Below are 20,105 nucleotides of genomic sequence, written 5' to 3'. Positions count from 1 at the left end.
GGGAAGCTTCAGAAAGCAGAGCCTCTTAAGAAAGGCCTGCCTGATGTTTCACAGAAGGTATGTCAAGAATCTTGTGCATGGACTATGGAGTGCAGGTCAAAGAGGCAGCAAGACATATAATTCCATCAGGGGATATCTGCTCTCGAAGCTCATTAGCAGATTTCTCTGTGTGCTTAATCCCAATATGAGATACTTGCAAAGTATCTTCTTACAGTCTTCCTTCCATAGTTCAGTGCTGATTGGAAGCAACTGCCCTGCATAAATTAGGCCTCTCTCATGGCCATCAACCTCTCTGCCTATTACTCCACAGTAGTGCCTTATCATCTTATCTGCTGCTGTGGGAACTAGCCTTAGGTAGGACTTGAGTCAGGATAAGGAACTTGGCCAGGGGCAGCAGAAAGTGGATTAGCCACGATTTGGCATCTGGTTCAATCTGGTAGACCTTGATATTCTGGGGGCTGAAAAGAGTAGACCTCACAAGACTTAAGTCTGCCCACTGCTGATCTGGAAGACAATAATAATACCACTACTTAAGAGGGCATAGCTAGCTAAGTTATACTCAAGAGTAGACCCATTGAAATTAGCATGTCTATTAGCAGCTGCAGTCCCAAGGGCAAGCCAGGGAGTTTCTCCCACCCACAATTAGTTTTAATGTATCTATGTGGGTCTTTTTGTTTGTAAGTCACTTTGGGTTGCCACAGGCAAGATAAAGCGGCTAAGTAATTTAATAAGTGATAATAATAAATAAAAACAACTATTTCAAATGTCCAAAAAAATACTGAATCAAAACGTGTGTCAACATTCTGCATTCTAATTAAAGAGCAGTCCCCATTTCTCCTCTGCAAACCTATCTCGCTGTCAGTTTAACGCTGCTTATAATTACGTTTTGCAGACTTATGGGCTGTGCTTCTTTCTGGAGGCTGCGCTGGAGTCCTGGCCTGGGGCACGGCCACCCCGATGGATGTCATCAAATCCCGGATGCAGGTGGATGGCGAGGGCCTGCGCAGATACTCCGGATTAGTACACTGCGTGAGGGACAGCGTAAGAGAAGAGGGGGTGAGAGTCCTCTTCAAAGGCCTCGGACTAAACTCCATCCGTGCTTTCCCTGCAAATATGATGGTGTTCTTTACTTACGAAGGTGTGCTTAGGCTAGGCGAACGCTGGATGAAATAAAAGGGAGCATTGCAGCCTTCGCTAGCTGGCATCCTCTAGAGCAGGGCCGGGGAACCTTTGCCATCAGAGGGCCACGTACAAACAGGGGTGGGACAACGAATGCTAAATTCATCTTTGTACAGTAGGGTAGTTTCTACACACAGTTGTGCACCCCCTCTCTATCTTCCATCCAGGCATTCAAAGGGCATTATTATAATTGAGGGGGACATTCCAGCCAGACAAGAACCTTCAAGGACCAGTGAGGGGTGTGACTAGAGAGGGGAGTGGTCTAGAAAGTCTCAAGGGCCAAACAGAGAGGTCTGGAGGGCCACAGTTGCCCCCTGTGCTGGAGGCTCCCCCATCCCTGCACCTGGAGGACACCAGGATGGCAAAGGCTGCTTCACTGCAATATCATCTCTCCAAAGCAGTCTTTTCCTTTCGGAATGCTCAACCGAATTTCTTTCGAGAAAGCCATCTGTGCGTTGAGAAATTATTATTATTTATTCGATTTGCATTGCACTTGCTACATAGAGAGTCCTTAAGCAACTGACATAAAGCATGACATATCTGGAAAAAAAGAACATCACATTGCAATAAAAAGCATACAAAGACCCATGGAACAGACCCAGCAAAACAGCAGCAGCAAAAATAAAGTCAGAAGCAAGACGTATCATTGAGCAACGTGACAATCCTTCAGATGCCTGGGAGAAGAGAGATTTCCCCTTTCATCTGGTGTGGAAAGGATGCTGGCGACAGGCTTGGGAAGGCATTCCACAGATAGGAAGCCACAACTGAAAAGGCCCTGCCCTTGTTGTCACTCGCTGAACGTTCTTTGGAGGGGCGCTCTGAGGGCCCCAGATGAAGACCTGGGGGCCCAGGTAATCCGCCCTGTGGTCCCTTGATAAAGGGCGGTATATAAATTTAATAAGTAATAACTTAATATTCATTGCACACATATGCTGCTCTGCTCACCTTCGCTTCTGACCCCACCCATCACTGGCCGCTGGCCCTTACAAGGTTGCTCAGAAAGGAATGTGGTCCTCTCTCTGAAAAAAGGTTCTCCATCCCTGATTTAATTCTGGGTTCATCTGTTTTCCATATCCAGACATGGACGCCTCACTTTAGAAACAGATGCACATGAATATCGCTGCCTGAAGTTGCTTAAAGCTGAAAACTTGCAAGTGTAAAGACAGAAGGAAAAATGGACACATACAGAGATCTGGATTTGCCAGTGATGGGCAATGGAAGAGTTTGGTGTTCTAAACATTTCATTGACCCCAAATTACTCGTTACTGAACAAACAATAGAGCTGTTCACCAGAGATGCGCGAAAAGCTCAAGGCCACCGGCAGAAACAAGACACCACACGTAACATTCCATGTCCAAGAATTGCTTTGCTGGAAAACTGCAGCTTGCAGTGGGAAGGCAGATGTTGCATAAAAGGCTATCAATGGCCTTCCATTCACAACATGCTTTGCTGGACAAGGAAAAGTCGGCACTTTTAATTCTGCTCTCCCATTTATGCCATTGCAATCTCATTCATTCCCAGACAAGTGCTTTTTTTACAAGCTCTGCAAGGGGAACTGGCTTTTGTGAGCACTAAGGGAATTTGGCATGCTGGATTAGAGCATCACGGCACGCTCAGGCAATTGGAGCTACCCTTAGGCAAACCTTTGCAAAAGCCGTGCTAGGTGGTTCACATTAAATTATGTGAAACTGTTGTTCTCTACTCCCCAATTTTCATTAGGGAAGCTGTATTTGTCTGCTGCAGGCGTGAGCTTTCGTGGACTAGAGTCCTGTATCCTCAGATACAGGAAGCGTTATCTTAAGTTGGCAGGTAGATATACATGGTTTTGTGTGTGTGTGTGTGTGAGAGAGAGAGAGAGATTGATTGTAAACAGTGAGTTTAGAGTGTAATTTTATTTTGTTAAAGCTCAAATGTATTAAAATCTTACAATGATGATTCTTAAAGGAGTGCTGAGTACACCACTGGGAAACTAACCCACATTTTAGGGTAAAAACCCATTATTTTCTTATGTACACAGGTGATAGAACTGAATTTCTTGATTCAGCCATGTGATCTGGTTTCACTGCTCATTTTCTGTTGAGATTCCTTTCCTGTGCAGCAGTGGCTTTCGGGCTGTGCACTGGGAATTCCTGGAGCTACTCAGAAGCTCATGAAAAGTTTTTTTGATGAATGACAGCAAATAGGTTTCCTGAAAAAGACAGCAGGGGCACCGCTACCGAACTTCCCTGATATGCACTGCTCCAGCTTTGGGGCCCCAGACCTTGCTGGGCTCAGACTCCAGATACCCCCAGCTAGCCTGGCCAATGACCTGGGGACCTAAGGTTGTTTGAGGTCATGCTCTCAGTTCACAATGGGCAAGGATGTAGCCCAGTTGTGCCCCCGCATGAACTGAGGGTGCACCCTTGAACATGTAGCTCATTGGAAAGTGTTTCCAGCACTTTAATGAACCACTGTACTATACCATTAGAAAGTGTACAGTCCTCAACAAGAACATGCAAGTCCATGTGGCCCATGAGTTTGCGGTGACCTGGGACTATTGCAAGAACTAGCAAATATTGCTGCATATAGTGTCTGCTTCACAAACAGCTCACTACAAGTTTTGTTGTTCTGTATGGGACAATGACAATAAAGATTATCATTTCGTATTATCGTATTATAAGTGTCCCCTAAGCAAATTTAAAGTGATTTCCACCAGCCTATATTTATGTGCAACATCTGATAATAGTTGCATCTTCTGAGTGCTCACACACAAAAATGCACAAGTCTATACACTAGGTAATAACGGCAAAAACAGCCTTTGTTCTGCAAGATCTCCCTGTTTTTATTGCGTATGGTTTCAGTTTGTACAGTTGCTATGCATGATTAATAAACAATTCCCTTTACACCAGCATTCGTAAGCTGCTGTGCAAGATGTCTGAGCAGGGCTGGATTCACTGTCGCCCTTCTTAGCACTTTTCAAAAATAAACTCTCTTTGATTAGCTGCACCATTGTTAACAAAAACGAAACAAAAGACAAAAGCTCATGAACCAGACACACCAACATGATTTGCTACAAGAACGTATGGCAGGTCACAATGCTCCAGTTGCAATTTCTCATCCACACTCACCTGTTGTGGCACCTCAGCCTTCAACTAGTTTGATTGTAACTAGCAAAGACATACTAGGTTGGCGCAGTGTGCTTTCAGTGCATGGTATACAGGTCCGATGCATATAACCCACACAGCAGATCTCTACTGATGCAGAGTTTCAATGAACTGTGGATTCATGCCGTATCTAATGCTCACTACTTAAAGAAGACAAAAATGGAAACAAGAAGCTTTGTTTCTGCTTGCATCACAAACCTGAGAACCTGTTGTGTAGGAAATACTCAATGAGGGTTATAGTTTGTGGACTAATTCATGCTGAAAGATTATATGAACAACAGAGACACACACACACACACACACACACACACACACACACACACAAAGAGAGAGAGAGAGAGAGAGATAACCAGCTCTTAATCTCAACAATATAAACACAGAAACAAAGATGTCCTTTGTCTTGCAGCCACATTGCTGATGTCACAGCATCGCTTGGCGATTTTTAACTTCCCAGTTATCAGAAAGGTTTTTTTGCCCTTTGTATACACTGTCTCTACTGTGATAATCTCTTAGCAGTCCATGCTGCCCCTGAGAAATAATAGCTATTATTATTAGTTTCCCTTGCTTTGCAGGGCAAAAACGAGCAACAATTTGCTTGCTGGGCTTGACAAAAAACCCCAAAGTCCAGTATAGACAACTTATAGATACTCGCCAGGTATCATTTGCAGAAAGACTCATCAACCAACCATCATATGTTCTTAGAACCACTGAGATATAACTGACTGCCCAAATGAAACTCGCCAGGCTGTTAGAAACACAGCATGTTTTTAGTCTACACACTACTCGCTTGTGGAGGGCAAGCATGTTGTAAAGAGGCTCAGGGCTGCACCTTTAGCTATGAAATAAAAGTTTCGTCCTCCTGCTTCCACCATCACCACTGATTTTGCTCAGTAGAATGTCTGAAGGGATGAGGCTGCCTGTGCAATTTGCAACCCTGACTGATCAAGGTTCCAAGTTGCACCGGGAGCCTCCACTCACAGGAAAGAGGTTCCTGCTGGTCAGAATGGTGAGGGCAGAAGGAGCAGCTTGACTTGGATGAGATGGCCCCAAGCTCCCTCTCAACTGGCTTGTAACAAGTGATAAGGCCAAATTGCAATCATGTCCACTGTAACTAAACAACTGAAAAAGGAAAAAACAAAGACAAATGTATATTCTGGATGGAAGAGTTTAGTTTATCTTTGAAACAGGCACAGCTCCTAGATGTAAAAACATGCCTAACACGGCTCCCACGGTAGCAGAATCTGGCATTGCACCACCTTTGTAATCAGCGTTTTTCTTAATATTGCGTTCAGTGAAATAGGGTCCTCTTGTTGACAAAGCATCTCTCTTCCAGGTGATTGGGTTATCTTGCTAACCCGTAATTAAGTCAAATGAAGTCCTAGGCCAAGGTCTGTTTTTTCCAAACACAAACTACATATTCCCAAAGTCACTGGTGACAACGGAGGGCAACTTTGAAAGTAACTTGAAGCAGAGAGGTACGTTGTTAGGGAGAGGCGGCAGACGAGAGGCTAGGGCAACACCAATCAAGTGTGCTCTATGTGTACTGATAAATCAACATGCACTTCTGTAATTAGTAATCAAACGCCAGCTTCCGCGGAGTCATAAATTCCTTCACTATTTCATCGGTGATCTGCTTTCGCCTTTGCTGGTGAGCAGCGATCAAGGGCTGCAGTGTTTCAATCAAAGCCTTCTTCAGTTCTCCTGTCAGCAGTGCTCCACTTGTATAGGCCTGCCAAGAGAATGCCAGGGTCATATCTGGTAACATCTGGGGAAAGAACCCTCCTGCAAGTCTCCTGGAAAGGAACAGCTGCTGGCAAGCAAAGCAATCTGTTTGTCTTAATTAGATACATCATTCCCTCCGACGTATCTCTCGAGCTGCCACAGAAAGGGAAATTTTTAGGCAAGGAGGATCCTGGTTTAAGGCCTAGAGGTTTGAGCTGATGACTCAGTGAGGCCTTTTTTATTATTACTCCTAAGGGCACTTACTGAGGAACACTTTGCAGAGATTAGCTGCCTCTTACTTTAAGCCACTGCGTTGTGTTCGGAGCATAGAGGGAGAAGGATGGGGTTGCATTCAATGTAGCACAAAGGTGAATACTGTGTCAGTGTGAGGATTTCTTTGTGCGTGATGGAAAGTTCTCCTCTCCGCCCCCCATGCACGCCCCAAATCTCTTCCGGGTTTTCCCCCAACCCTCTGGAGCAGATTTGGTGATGGTGTGCATGGAGGGAGGGAGGGGTATCCATTTGCACTAGGGTTAATTCTTGCACTAGTACAAACATTGCATACCTTTTGTGGACTTTCCTACCCTTTTAATGCAGGCGTGAAGGATGGGTTCTGATGCCTCAACAACCCGCCATGATGAAAAGTCTGCAATTTTCCCCCTGGGTGATTTGTATACTGATTGTGCATTCTTCTCTCATGGGAAATTTACAGAGCATAGAAGGAAGCGTCAACTCGCTGCCGACACAGCTAAATGGAGGCCCTAAAAATGTTTCAACTGCATGCACAAACAGGATCAAATAAGAGCAGAACATAATTGGGTCTTCCTGATGCTCAGCCTTTGCCTGGCAACTGCAGCGAGTGCAGTCTGCCATCAAAGCTGGGTGAAGATGTGAAGTCTAGCCTGGGTATGACTAACACGGGCTCTCTCCCACTGTGTAGGAATAATAGACATTCTTTGAGACAGTTGATAGCTACTGCCTCTGCTACCATCGTTTTCAGAGTGCTTATGTGGCTTCCATTCTTTCAACCAAGCTACACACACAACGAAGCCCACACCCAGAACTTGCCAGTCAATTTGGACCCAGGAGAGGAACATAAAGGAGTGCCAGGAAGGGGGAATAAAATCTGTTGAGCTGCTGTTGCAAAATCGTGATTGCCTATGTGCTTTTATCTGGGTAGTGAGGCATCTCACTGGGGGAGGGGGGGGGGAAGAGAGATAAGAATTACCTGCTTGATTTGTTCTAATTTGTCATCATCTTCGAGGAAGAAGGTGAGGTACATGTAGGACACATCCACATCACAGTTACCCCCATATTTCCGGTGCTCTTCCACTGTGTCTTTGCCACCAGAGAAGGCATGTTTATTGATCTGGAACAGAGATCCAAGGACTTCAGCAGGCTAGCTCTGGTCTACAATCTGAGCTACTTTTAACTATATACAAAGAAATTCTGCAAATCTAGTCAGAAGGGATTGTCATGGAGCAACTCCAAGAATCATAATGCTTGAAAAGTCCAGAGGTCATCAAGTCTATGTAGAGGTTGTCAACATTCAGCTCACTCAAATAATCCAGGACATAGTATACCACCATGGCCTAGTTTATTATACCATGGCTGTTATGTGTTACTCCTGCTCAGAAGCTTAAGCATGGCTTGCTTAGCGCCAACAAATCTTGATGTGAAATCTTTTTTGCTTTACAAACCTTGCTGTGTTTTAACTATGATTTAACTGTGATCTCAGTACCCTTCCTTAACTATGGTTTATTTAACCACCCTACCCTAGTTGCTCACCAAACTACAAAGGACAAGCAGCTGGAAAATAAGCTAAACATTCAAGAAACAAGCCATGGTTTTTTGATCATCTGTGGGACAACTTATGGTTAAGTGGCAGGCCAGAATGACTAAAAGTGTGTGTGTGTGTGTGTGTGTGTGTGTGTGTGCGCGCGCGCGCACACACACACACACACACACACACGGGTTTATATAATTGTTTTTAGGGGGCTTTTATTTTGAGATTAATTTTTTCAATTTGTTGAATATAAACTTTTTGCAGGGTGTAATGAAGGCTGGGGAATAAATTAATACAATACAGTAAAATGAGTAAGCATATGGCGTTATGCCAAAGGGTATGTGTATGCGCACACACACACACACACACACACACACACACGGGTTTATATAATTGTTTTTAGGGGGCTTTTATTTTGAGATTAATTTTTTCAATTTGTTGAATATAAACTTTTTGCAGGGTGTAATGAAGGCTGGGGAATAAATTAATACAATACAGTAAAATGAGTAAGCATATGGCGTTATGCCAAAGGGTATGTGTATGCGCGCGCGCACACACACACACACACACACACACGAACCTCATAAGAACTGGAACTTTGCATAAGAGATTCATGCAACACACTGGATTCTCATGTCACAAAATAAGGGAAGCCCCACCTAATGCCAAAGCAAAACTCCTACCTCTATCTATTATTAAACAACTGAATGATAAAAAAAATATTTGTCATGAGATGACAATCTGAAACTGACTGGCAAGTTCGCTCTTAAATTCTCTGGGAGGATATATCTGGCATTTGGGCAACAGCATGTGAAGTAACCTGAAGGTATTTCAGAAAAAAGCCAAGAAATCACGTTTTGTCCTGTTAAACCTTTGTTTTGTCTTGTTAAACCTTTGTTTTGTGCTTAATTCTTTATCCACGTACCACACTGCAACACACCCAGTGCACTTCCCTGGCAAAGAGTCATGCCAGATCGCCTTCAGGGGTCTGCAGACTTCATGTTGGAACACACTAAATGAACCATGTTTCAAGAGGAGAGTTGACTCGTCCATTCAGAGCCAGGCGGTCTGAGATTACAAACCACAGCAGCTTCAACACAGATTGATGCATTAAGCTTGGCTTGCCTAGCAACAGCCACCTTGTAGCAAGTGATTTCTGGTGCCTGGGACAAAACGAGTTCTGGTAGCTTGATTTACATCACAAGATGTCAATCTTTTAAAACCATGTGTATTTTTTTTTAAAATAGTGACACCGCCAGGTGAACATTGACGTCAGCCCCAGACCTGTGCCAGATGAGCAAACAGGATGTTTAGTACATTAAATATTACATCTAGTTTAGCTGAGAGTGCAAGGAGCTCACTGTGTGTGTGATCCAGCCAGCTTCAGAATATTGCTTAGCTTCAGATATTTGTTAGAATATTTGTTTTGTTACAAACTGTGCAAGGAAACAAAGAAATTTGGTAAGCGGTTTGTAAAAGTAAGATGGTGCACTGGAACCCAGGTGTGATTAAAAATAATTGTATACACTGCCGACTTTTGTTTTCTTACCTTTGTTTTTATTTGCTTGGGTGTGTCAGTGAGAAAAATAGAGGAGTTGGGGTCACTAGAGCTCATTTTTGTTTGTGCACCTTGCAAGGCTGGAAAGAAGACAGAATGCAGCAACGCTGGCTTGGAAAAGCCGATCCGAGGGGCCACGTCTCTCGTCATTCTGAAGTAGGGATCCTGGAAAACAACAACCAGGAACAGGCTTGTGTGCGAAGCGGAAAACAAATGATTCACAGTTGTTTGCTTTGTGAGTTCAAGTGGTGCAAAATACTACATAACAAAGAGAAAGCCTCTTTCAGGATCTAAGGCACAATAGATAAGCTGAACCTGGCGAAGCTCTGAATTGATGATTTGCTGTTGGGAACAGAGAATGACGTCTTGTTATTTGTTAGATCATAAGAGGAGCCCCCTGGATAAGGCCAATAGCTCATCTAGTCCAGCATCCTGTTCCCACAGTGGCTGAACAGTTTGCCTGTGGGAAACCAGCAAGCAGGGTTTGAGCACAAGAACATTCTCCCCTCCAATGGTTTCCACCAACTGATATAATAAATAACAACAACAACAACAACAATTTATTAAACAACAATTTATTATTTATACCCCGTCCATCTGGCTGGGTTTCCCTAGCCACTCTGGGCAGCTTCCAACAGAATATTCAAATACAATAGTCTATTAAACATTAAGAGCTTCCCTAAACAGGGCTGCCTTCAGATGTCTTCTAAAAGTCTGGTAGTTGTTTTCCTCTTTGACATCTGGTGGGAGGGCGTTCCACAGGGCGGGTGCCACTACCGAAAAGGCCCTCTGCCTGGTTCCTTGTAACTTGGCTTCTTGCAGCGAGGGAACTGCCAGAAGGCCCTCAGCACTGGACCCCAGTGCTGAATGATGGGGGTGGAGACGCTCCTTCAGGTATACTGGACCGAGGCCATTTAGGGCTTTAAAGGTCAGCACCAACACTTTGAATTGTGCTCAGAAGCATTGCTGTGTCCAACAGAGGCAGCAGAGTACAGCCATCATGGCTAGTAGCCATCAGTAACCCTATTCTCCATGAATTTGTCTAATCCTCTTTTGAAGCCATCCCAATTGGTGGTCCTCACGACCGCCTGTAGGAGCAACTTCCAGTTTAACTGTGTGTTGTGTGAAGAAGTGTTTTCTTTTAAGCATTACTGAACCTTGCAAGAGGAAAGGGAAGCATTCGTTCCATGGACTTCTTTAAGTTATCTTACGATCCAAAGCTATATAATTATAGGATGCAATTAAGGGATACGCAGAACTCATCGAGCTCCGGTAATTATACAGCTTTTTGGCCAGCGGCAATAGATTTAATGGAAGTGTTTTAAAAGATTTTAAGAGGAAGCGTTTCCTACCTGGTCAATTGCGCATGGGATCAGACACGGAATGTTGCTCTTGTTGTTGAAGATCTGTGGAAATGATGAGCTGAAGGATGGAGCTGCTTGAATAGCAGGAAAACTGATTTTCCCTAGAAGGGAACAAATCACACACATTTGTGAGTTTGCTTTCAGCAGCAAGCTAATGGCTTTAGACTTCATTTTGTGAGTCGCTCTGAGGCAACTGACAAAAGTGCACCTAGGACTGGAGTGCTAGCACCAGCTATTCCACAATTTAACAAGGACAAAATTCTTTCCAGTATGTTTACTGATGGAATTTTAATCTTGTGCTTCCTTCAAGGGGTTCAGGATGATTGACAAGGTTTTCCACCCTCCATTTTATCACAACAACCTTGGTTGTGACCCTGATTCTTTGATATAGTTGCTGAACAACTCCCACTGGATTTTTGCTTCTATTCATGAGTTGCTAGAAACCTATCGGGAACTCACCTATACAGTCACTGTCTGTAAAACCGAAGATACCTTTCACTTGGTTGAAGGTCACATGCTTTTGGATTTTAACAATGTTCCTATAGAATCCTGGGCTCATCCTGAAAAAGAAGGGGAGTCAAAACTAAAAATTTAGACAAGGAAAAGAATGCCTTCTGGAGAATATTCACAGGCCAGCACCACAATCTATTCTACTTTTTTTTACTTACAGAACTACAGAAGCAAATTATTTATACTTAAAGAACATTTACAAAGGAATATTTTTATTATTCCCCCTCCCCCGAAAAGGTGTTGAAAAAGATCACTATGACACTAAGATAGTACAGTCGTATCTTGCAAGTCGAAGGAATCCATTCCAGAAGTCCGTTCGACTTCCAAAACGTTCGAAAACCAAAGCACGGCTTCTGATTGGCAGCAAGAAGCTCCTGCAGCCAATCGAAAGTTGCAGAAGCCCCGTTGGACATTCAGGTTCCAAAAATAGTTCGCAAACCGGAACAGTCACTTCCGGATTTGCAGTGTTCAGGAGCCAAAACGTTCAGGAACTAAGCTGTTCGAAAACCAAGGTACAACTATAGTAAGTTATCTTTGCTCCGATTCAGTACTTTCTCAGCAAAAGTCTTTTGTTTTCCCTCCAAGTAAAAATAATGCAAAATTACTGCAATTGTCTTGGGATGCCCCTTTCAGACCAGGCTATTTGTAGGCTTGTCACCGTAAACCAAGTAACAAACAAAACATAATTAAAAGATTTAATTACAGTGGTACCTCGGGTTACATACGCTTCAGGTTACAGACTCCGCTAACCCAGAAATAGTGCTTCAGGTTAAATACTTTGCTTCAGGATAAGAACAGAAATCGGGCTCTGGCGGCACGGCAGCAGCAGGAGGCCCCATTAGCTAAAGTGGTGCTTCAGGTTAAGAACAGTTTCAGGTTAAGAACGGACCTCCAGAACGAATTAAGTACTTAACACGAGGTACCACTGTATAAACAGAGCAATGGTCACCCTATGGAGGGCCATAGTCTAACTGCTCCCGGTTAAGATGTTTGTAGGTAAGAAAGTATACCATGTTTCTCTGACCAAAAACGTATGGAAAAATATTCTAGGTCACTTTGAACTGCTGTCTAAAAGGAATATTTGTAAATGATAGGGACCACCTTTTGCAGTCCACGTGCTGCCAGCCAAGAGAGAGACAACACATGCAGTACACATAAAGCTTATTTGTGCAATGCCATCTGCTTCTACGATAGGAACCCAGGGAGCTGCCTGAGGACGATGGAGATGACTGGCCCATTTTGCTTAGCCTTGTCTCTGGCAGTCGCTCTACAGCAGGGGTCAGCAAGTTTTTTCAGCAGGGGGCCGGTCCACTGTCCCTCAGACCTTGTGGGAGGCCGGATTATATTTTGGGGGAAAAAATTGATGCATGAGCCCCGGTGGCTGCTTACCTGTGTCTTGCGAGTAGCAGGGGCTGGCGGCGGTGGGACGATGAGCGGAGCGCGAAAGGGCTCCAGAAAGGGGCTGCTTAAAATGACGGCCGCTCAAGTGCTACTGCTGCTGGCACCAACAAAGCCCAGCCCCCTTCCTCCTCTAGGCAGGGCAGGGAGAAGCCAGGAGGAGGGAGGGAGGAGGCGGCGCCGCTGCCGCATGAAGGAGAGGGAGGGAAAGAACGTGTGTGCTGGTGATCCATGCGACAATTCCTGGACTGTCTGCGGGCTGGATCCAAAAGGCAATTGGGCCTGATCCGGCCCACAGATCTTAGTTTGTCTACCCATGTTCTACGGGATTTCAGGCAGCAGTCTTCCCCTGCCCTACCTGGAAACGCTGGGGATTTAGCGCTGCTTTACCACTGACCTATGGCCCTTCCCATATCTCAGGTGCTGTTTTACAGTGGGCCTCTGTAAATAAAGAATTTTTCATTTTCAGTCCCTCTCCCTGGCTATAATTAAGATGAAACCAAGAAAAGGCAGTGACTGCGGTGATTATGCTCTCCAACCAGACTAGTGTACTTAAAAAAGAAAAGACAAAAAAAAAAAGGAGTGGCGCCAGATTGACTCAAAAGTTTTACATTTTACAGTCCTCAGGTCTGCAATCCCTGGAATATTAAAACTCTACGGAAAACTACAGGCAGCTTCCTTGCTGGCCTGCCAAACAATCAAGTGCAACTCAGTTCAAGATCTGGTTTCCTTTTGATAAATTCCTATTTCCTCTGAAGCTGAAATGACCTCGAGGGGTTGCAGAAGCATTGCGCCCCCTACTGGCACTTAATATGATAACCATATGCATGCTATAACACTCTGGGATTCTTCCTTAAGGCTCGAGGGCGTGATAAAGACACACTGGGCTAACTGATGTTTAATGGAACCCAAAGAAAAATGCATTTACTTATTGAAATTTTTAAAACTGCTTAATCAAATCTCCCTCTACTACTACTATTATTATTTTTACATAAAACAATAAGGTAAAGGTAAAGGTACCCCTGCCCATACGGGCCAGTCTTGACAGACTCTAGGGTTGTGTGCCCATCTCACTCTATAGGCCGGGGGCCAGCGCTGTCCGCAGACACTTCCGGGTCACGTGGCCAGCGTGACAAGCTGCATCTGGCGAGCCAGCGCAGCACACGGAACGCCGTTTACCTTCCCGCTAGTAAGCGGTCCCTATTTATCTGCTTGCACCCAGGGGTGCTTTCGAACTGCTAGGTTGGCAGGCACTGGGACCGAGCAACGGGAGCACACCCCGCCGCGGGGATTCGAACCACCAACCTTTCGATCGGCAAGTCCTAGGCACTGAGGCTTTAACCCACAGCGCCACCCGCGTCCCAGCGCCACTCGCGTCTAATTATTTACAATAATAATTAGTAAAAACACAAATAAAATCAGTAAGATGTTTAAAATGAATGGAGGCGGTTTAATTATGTTTCTGGGAAGGCTTGGTGAAATAGGTTTTCGGCAGGTGCGTATGAGAATATACCAAGGTCTACATGCTGAGAGTTCCCAAGCACAGGTGCTGCCACGTCGAGACAGACTCCTTGCAAATTGAACATTATACGGCATTTCTAAAAGTGCAAGTTCCGCAGATAGAAGTGATCAAATAGGCATTGCTATTTCCTTCTTTAATAAAAGCATTACTTTTCAGTAATATTCCCTTTCTTCTTACTGAACAAAGCTCATTTTACATCTGAAGGCAGCCCTGTATAGGGAAGTTTTTAAATGTTTAATGCTTTATTATGCTTTCATATATGTTGGAAGCTGCCCAGACTGGCTGGGGCAACCCAGTCAGATGGGTGGGGTACAATTATTATTATTATTATTAGTCAAGCCTTGCCGTGTACTGCATCCTGTTATCTTGGGGGAAATGGTTCATCTCCCCCCTGCCACCCCAGCTAAATTTGATAGAAAGTTTGAGATCACAGAAAACAACAGAAGACTTTTGATCATGCAAAGTTTCAAAGAATACTTAGAAATGTACCCCAAATATTCCAGATCAGAAAAGATGAAGGTTTTATTTATGTCAAATCCGCAGGCTATAATGTCCTTGATGTTTTCTATGGCACACTGATAAGCCTTCTCAAGTGTCATATCCTTCCACAGATACTTCTCATCATCAGTTATCTGTATGACTAGGGGAACATTAAATACTTCCTGTAACCACCTGGTTAAAAAAAAATGAAACAGATTTAGCTTTAGGGTGGGTTCTAGTTAAATCATTAGCCAACATGGTAATCTTTATACAATAGTGCAATCTGGGTTGAAATTAAATTATTCACAGATTCCTTTGACAGACTTTACAGAATCGTTTTCTCAGCTGCAAAGACTCTCCTAAATCGATTTATTTTAAAGATGTGGTTATGCACACTATGGGTATGCGTTGTCCACAATATTTGATTTGAACCTCAATTTGGCACTTTCGAAAACAACCAGCCTCAATCTGAAGTGCTTCAGAAGAGATCAAATCCATGCTGGGGAAAAGCGGCTTTGTTTCTATTTCCTGTTGGAAAACAGCTATAATTTTCCCCCATTTGACAGAAGTGGATGAAATTTGCAGGCAGAGTAGCCCCTCCAGACTAGATCAAGCCTACCAAATTATCTGGATACTAAATGCTGCAATTGTGTCATGTAATCACAGAAATGGGTAAAGCGCATTTCCTTTCACTGCTACTTTGACGAAATCTTGGTTGTGCAAACAGCAAGAAAAGTATTTTAAATCTGCATTCATACTTAGAAAAATCGAAAGAATTCAAAGAAACATGCAGTTAGTTCCACAAGCAGAAGGGGACTTCAGAGTGGTGCTTTCTAGCAAACTGCTTGGGAAACAAAGAGATTTCAAAAGCAGATCATGATATGGCATGAGGGACAGGAACATTTGTTCATTTTACTTCAACCATTTGTACACTGCTTAATCACAGTGGTGTATGGGAGACCCAATACAATAAGACTAACAATGTGTTGATGCTGTAAAATTAATAAGTGTCCTAGAATTAAAAATGTCTTTAGTAAGTGCTGAAAGTTCTACAGGATGAGTTTCACAAAACTGGGACCACAATACTAAGCTCCTTGTGGTACAAGCTATGTTTCTGAGTCATGGGGGACCACTAACAGAGACTCCCCCAACAACCTTATTGATCAAGTGGTGAAATAAGGGATCAGGCAGTGCCTGAGGTATCCTAGATCCAAGTTTTTAAGGGCGTTGTAAATGAATAAAAATAACCTTGAACCTGGCAGCCAGTGCAAGCATTTGAGCACCCAGAGTTACGTGCTGGCCATAATCTGCACCTCCATCAATAGTCTAGCCACAGCATTTTGCACCAGACTAGGCCCAACAGTAGCCCCACATAAAAGGCACTGTAATGACTGAGTCCTGCACAAAATAAAATAAAAAATCCACTGAGCTACTGCAAGCCCCTTGCATGAGCCCATCTTTGATGTCAGTCAGTTTTTTTTATCCGTGTAAAGTTTTGCTGGCCATTGAATTGTATCAAAGATTAATGTGGTTATGTTACTTGTCCCATTATGTGTTTTCTGTCATTTTTTGTGCAGCAGGAGAATCCAGTTTCTGTTTTGTGTATATTAAAAAAGTCTTCAAACTCCCTCTTTTCCTCTCAACTTACAATCAAGAAGCAGAAGCAGAATTCCCTGGGCAGCCCTTTGTTCTTTCGGCTGCTGCAGAGTGGAACTGCAGAAACATTTACATTTCTCTGTGTTGTTACCTTGGTTCTTCGGCTCATCCACATCTGTACATTTATTACGGTGACGTCTGTCACCTAGTTCAAGGTGCTTATCTTTGTGGCAGATAAGACAGAGAACAATGTTACAGACAAGGGTGGGGAGATGGATCTGGCCAGGAGGTCAGATTTTTAACATCCCTACCTCTGGAAGGGCAAGCCTGATGGGTGGGTGCACCCACCTGCCAATTACCTGACATAACAATGGTATCAAATGTTTCCCCATGTGGCTTGCGTACCTTGTTGATCAACTGGTTGTCAGTGCTTGCAAAGTACCGTGCAAAGGGCTTTGCAGGTGCTACGGATCAGTGGTGCCTGCCAATACCCCTTTGCTCAACCACATCTTTCCCTGCCCCACGCCTGACATCATATATGGCATTGGTTGTAGGGCAGGTGGGTGTGGCTTGGCCAAAACAGCCTCAGGGACCACGGGCCAGACGTTATCCAATGCTGTCGTAGAGAATGATCTCTCCTAGCTGAGCAGAGGTAACTTGCTTCCCATGTACACAGAAGCCACAGCCATGAACTCAAATAATAGGATAATGAAATCTGCCCAAAGTCGCCCAGTGTCCTAAAGGGGTGTGCTTTTTTGGGGAAGGCATAGAGCACAAATGTGGTCCACCAGGCATTGTTGGAGTGCATCTCACATAATCCCTGGCCATTGGCCATGCTGCATAGGGCAAGTGGGGGCTGGAGTGAAGAAAACAAAGGTGTCAAAGTTGAGAATCAGAGAGAAAGGAAGGGATTCACATTTGGCAGCTGTTTCATTGCCCAGCCCATTCATGAGCTACAGTAGCAATTGCAGCCCTATTTCTGCTTACAAAAGGTGCCTCTGCCGTGTTGTGTGTGTGTGTGTTTTTGCAAACTCCCCCTAAATGCCCGCCCCCGTGCCTCATTCCATGGTCTTCAAGAGGACCCCCCCCCAATCACCAGATTCATTTGAAGAGGTAAAAGGGGTAAGAAGAACTCATCCATAAATTTCCTTCCATTCATGGATCTGAGCCCCAATTCTCTGAATCACAGGTTCTGATTGTCTAGCGCTTTGTATGTTGTCTTAAACGAGTAGCAAATATATAACATGAAATGTTATATACTTCCAGAGTTACTTACTTTGTGAAAGTAAATGGGATAAGGTGACCAACATGCATTGCCTCCGCTGAGGGACCTCTGCCGGTGTACAGGTAGAATGGCTTCTTATTTTCATAGGCATCAAGAATTTGGTTCATATCTCTGGAGAAAAGTAAAGATACAGAGTTTGACTTTTTTAAAGAAGAGCTTGACAAAATGAAAAAAGCACGAGAAGTTACAAAGAAGGCAACATGTCATTTTTGTGACTGCAATTTGTGTTTTAAGGAAAATATTGTAATTTAAATAGTGCAACTGGGGCTTGCATGCAGTGGAAAAACCTGACACCCCAGCTATGCAATCTAAAGAATTATGCAAGACTCCTTTACCATTCACCCCACAAGAAAGTTGGCTTTTGCTTTCTCTGGCAGAGATGTATGTACATGGTACAACTATACAAAGTGTGAAAGAGGCTGACAAACCAGCAATTAAACCTACTTACCTGTGAGAAAAGAAGATTCCTCTGCGTAGGAAGTGGTGTGGTTTATGCCCAGTAACTCTTTCTATCCGGTTGATGAGGTCTTTATCAATTTTGCTGCTGCCAAATCGAACTGAAGACAACCAAAATGGGCAATATATTATTATTATTATTATTATTATTATTATTATTATTATTATTATTTAGTTGCACAAAAAGGTCTTCAAGTGACTTAGAGCAGTGTTTCCCAACCGGTGTTCCGCGGCACACTAGTGTGCCGCGAGACGTTGCCTGGTGTGCCGTGGGAGGGAGGCGGGTGAGTCGGGCGGCGAGAGGCGGGGCGGCGGCGGCATCTCCTGCTGGATGCAAATCCAAACATGGCGGGCGCCTCCCTCGCTCCTTTGTAGGCGGACCATCGAGAGAGAAAGAAAAGGAGGCGAAAGAGCGAGAGAAGGCACCTGCGCGGAAAGAGGAGCGAGCAGTGCGCCTGCGCGCCGCGGCGCCCGAGTGCAGTGAAATTCCGTGAAGAGGGGAGGGGGGGCTGGAAAAGAGAGAAAGGAAAGATTTTTCATTTTTTTAAAAAAAAAAAAGGAAGAGGGAAAGAAGAGAAAAAGCGGCAGAAGCTGAGGGGAAGGTTTCCGTGAGGGAGAGAGAGAGAGAAACGCGGGGCTGGCGGGACCCCTCCTCTTCCGCCACGCGTCGCCCGCCACCGCCTCAGAATCTCCTCAGGAGCGGCGGCGGCGGCTGCTCCCCCTCGCCCCCTTCCTCCCCCCCAGCCCCCTCCCAACCCCCGGATGAGGGACGCGAGGCGGCGCCGCTGAGAGGACGGGAAGGCCCCCGGCGGCGGGGTCGGCTCGAGCAAGGAGGGGCGAGCGCTAGCCGGCTGGCTCTAGCCCGGCAAGAGGAGGAGGAGGAGGAGGAGGAGCACGCCGTCGCTTCCACAGCGGCCGCCCCACACTCCCCTCCCCGGGCACCGGCGGGGAGAATGACGGAGCTCCAGTCCGCGCTGCTACTGCGGAGACAGCTGGCAGGTCGGTCCGTCCGTCGGTCGGGGCAAAACACACCACAGCGCAGGCAGAGGCAGGCAGGCCCGTCTCTCCCTGCCCCCCCTCGGACCTGGCCGGCCTGGGGTTTGCACCCCAAACATTCATGTCCACCCCAGCTACACAAGCCACACCTTGCTCTCAGTTCGATCTGTCAAATAACTCACCTATCATTCACATAAAGAACCTAGTCTATCCTCAAACGTCAGAATGTACCTCCTCTCTAGCTTCCCCCACTTCATCTAGGCACTTTCAGCCCTTACTTAACCCACCCCAGCCTGCTTACTCTTCCTTCATTTGCTATAAAAACTAAATACAGAGAGAGACTGAGAGCTGTTGACGAAGAGCTACGTGTGTGTCTTTCTTCGATTCCAGCCAGAATATCAGCTCTGTGTTCAGCCAAACAGGCCCAGGTTGCGCACTGAATAAAGTATTTTATAATTTTTCATATTTCTGTTTACTTACTATTTCATAATAAAGTAATTATAAAATACTTTCTTTGTGTTTATTTGATTCCTATTAAAGAGAGTTACTTTATATATAGTCAATATAGGCACAGAGTTAATTTTTTAAACATTTTCTAATGGTGGTGTGCCTCGAGATTTTTTTCATGAAACAAGTGTGCCTTTGCCCAAAAAAGGTTGGGAAACACTGACTTAGAGCACATTCACATAGTACAGTATAGGTAAAAATACAATATAATATTATAGACACATTCAGTGGTGATATACTGCTATCTAACTCACCACTGAATTAGTAATACAGCATAGCAACATGATCCCACCACTCCAAATAAAAACAAGGGAATTGTTAAATATTTTGGCTTACCATTACCCTTAAATGTCTACAAAAATGTACAAAACTACATCTACACTCTTCTTTAATCAGATTCCCTGATCCCCTTTTCAAAGTGAGCTACTTCATTCTCAGTAAAAGCCGTCAGAGTTATAGTGCAACCTTTAGAAAGTTTATTCAGAGGTAAGTCCCATCAGATTCAATGGTTCATATTTCCTAGTGTGCTTTTGAAGCACAAATCACCCTCTGAAATTTCTCATTATTTCATTCCTTCCTTAAGACAGACTTTTAAGGGAATGC

General features: G+C 44.4%; 2 protein-coding genes across 11 annotated transcripts in view; one reads left to right on the top strand and one right to left on the bottom strand.

The window, feature by feature from the left end:
* Nucleotides 1-4,061, top strand: part of SLC25A47 (solute carrier family 25 member 47) — a 36,554-nt gene extending 32,493 nt beyond the window's left edge. For all 8 annotated transcript variants that reach the window (XM_077924092.1, XM_028710063.2, XM_077924096.1 and 5 more), the window contains one exon: nt 893-4,061. In XM_077924092.1, coding sequence (XP_077780218.1) covers nt 893-1,173 — 281 coding nt within the window. In that variant the 3' untranslated portion in view covers nt 1,174-4,061. The remainder of the gene's footprint in view (nt 1-892) is intronic.
* A 1,412-nt stretch (nt 4,062-5,473) lies between these two features.
* Nucleotides 5,474-20,105, bottom strand: part of WARS1 (tryptophanyl-tRNA synthetase 1) — a 28,132-nt gene continuing 13,500 nt past the window's right edge. For all 3 annotated transcript variants that reach the window (XM_077924064.1, XM_028709844.2, XM_077924066.1), the window contains 8 exons: nt 17,992-18,100; nt 17,535-17,654; nt 14,672-14,854; nt 11,212-11,312; nt 10,741-10,853; nt 9,380-9,553; nt 7,273-7,413; nt 5,474-6,051 (listed from right to left, as the gene is read on the bottom strand). In XM_077924064.1, coding sequence (XP_077780190.1) covers nt 5,893-6,051; nt 7,273-7,413; nt 9,380-9,553; nt 10,741-10,853; nt 11,212-11,312; nt 14,672-14,854; nt 17,535-17,654; nt 17,992-18,100 — 1,100 coding nt within the window. In that variant the 3' untranslated portion in view covers nt 5,474-5,892. The remainder of the gene's footprint in view (nt 6,052-7,272; nt 7,414-9,379; nt 9,554-10,740; nt 10,854-11,211; nt 11,313-14,671; nt 14,855-17,534; nt 17,655-17,991; nt 18,101-20,105) is intronic.

The sequence above is a fragment of the Podarcis muralis genome, chromosome 1, assembly GCF_964188315.1.
Source record: "Podarcis muralis chromosome 1, rPodMur119.hap1.1, whole genome shotgun sequence".
NCBI lineage: Eukaryota > Metazoa > Chordata > Lepidosauria > Squamata > Lacertidae > Podarcis > Podarcis muralis.
The sequence above is the reverse complement of the archived record's forward strand: the minus strand, read 5'-3'. Positions and strand labels throughout refer to the sequence as shown.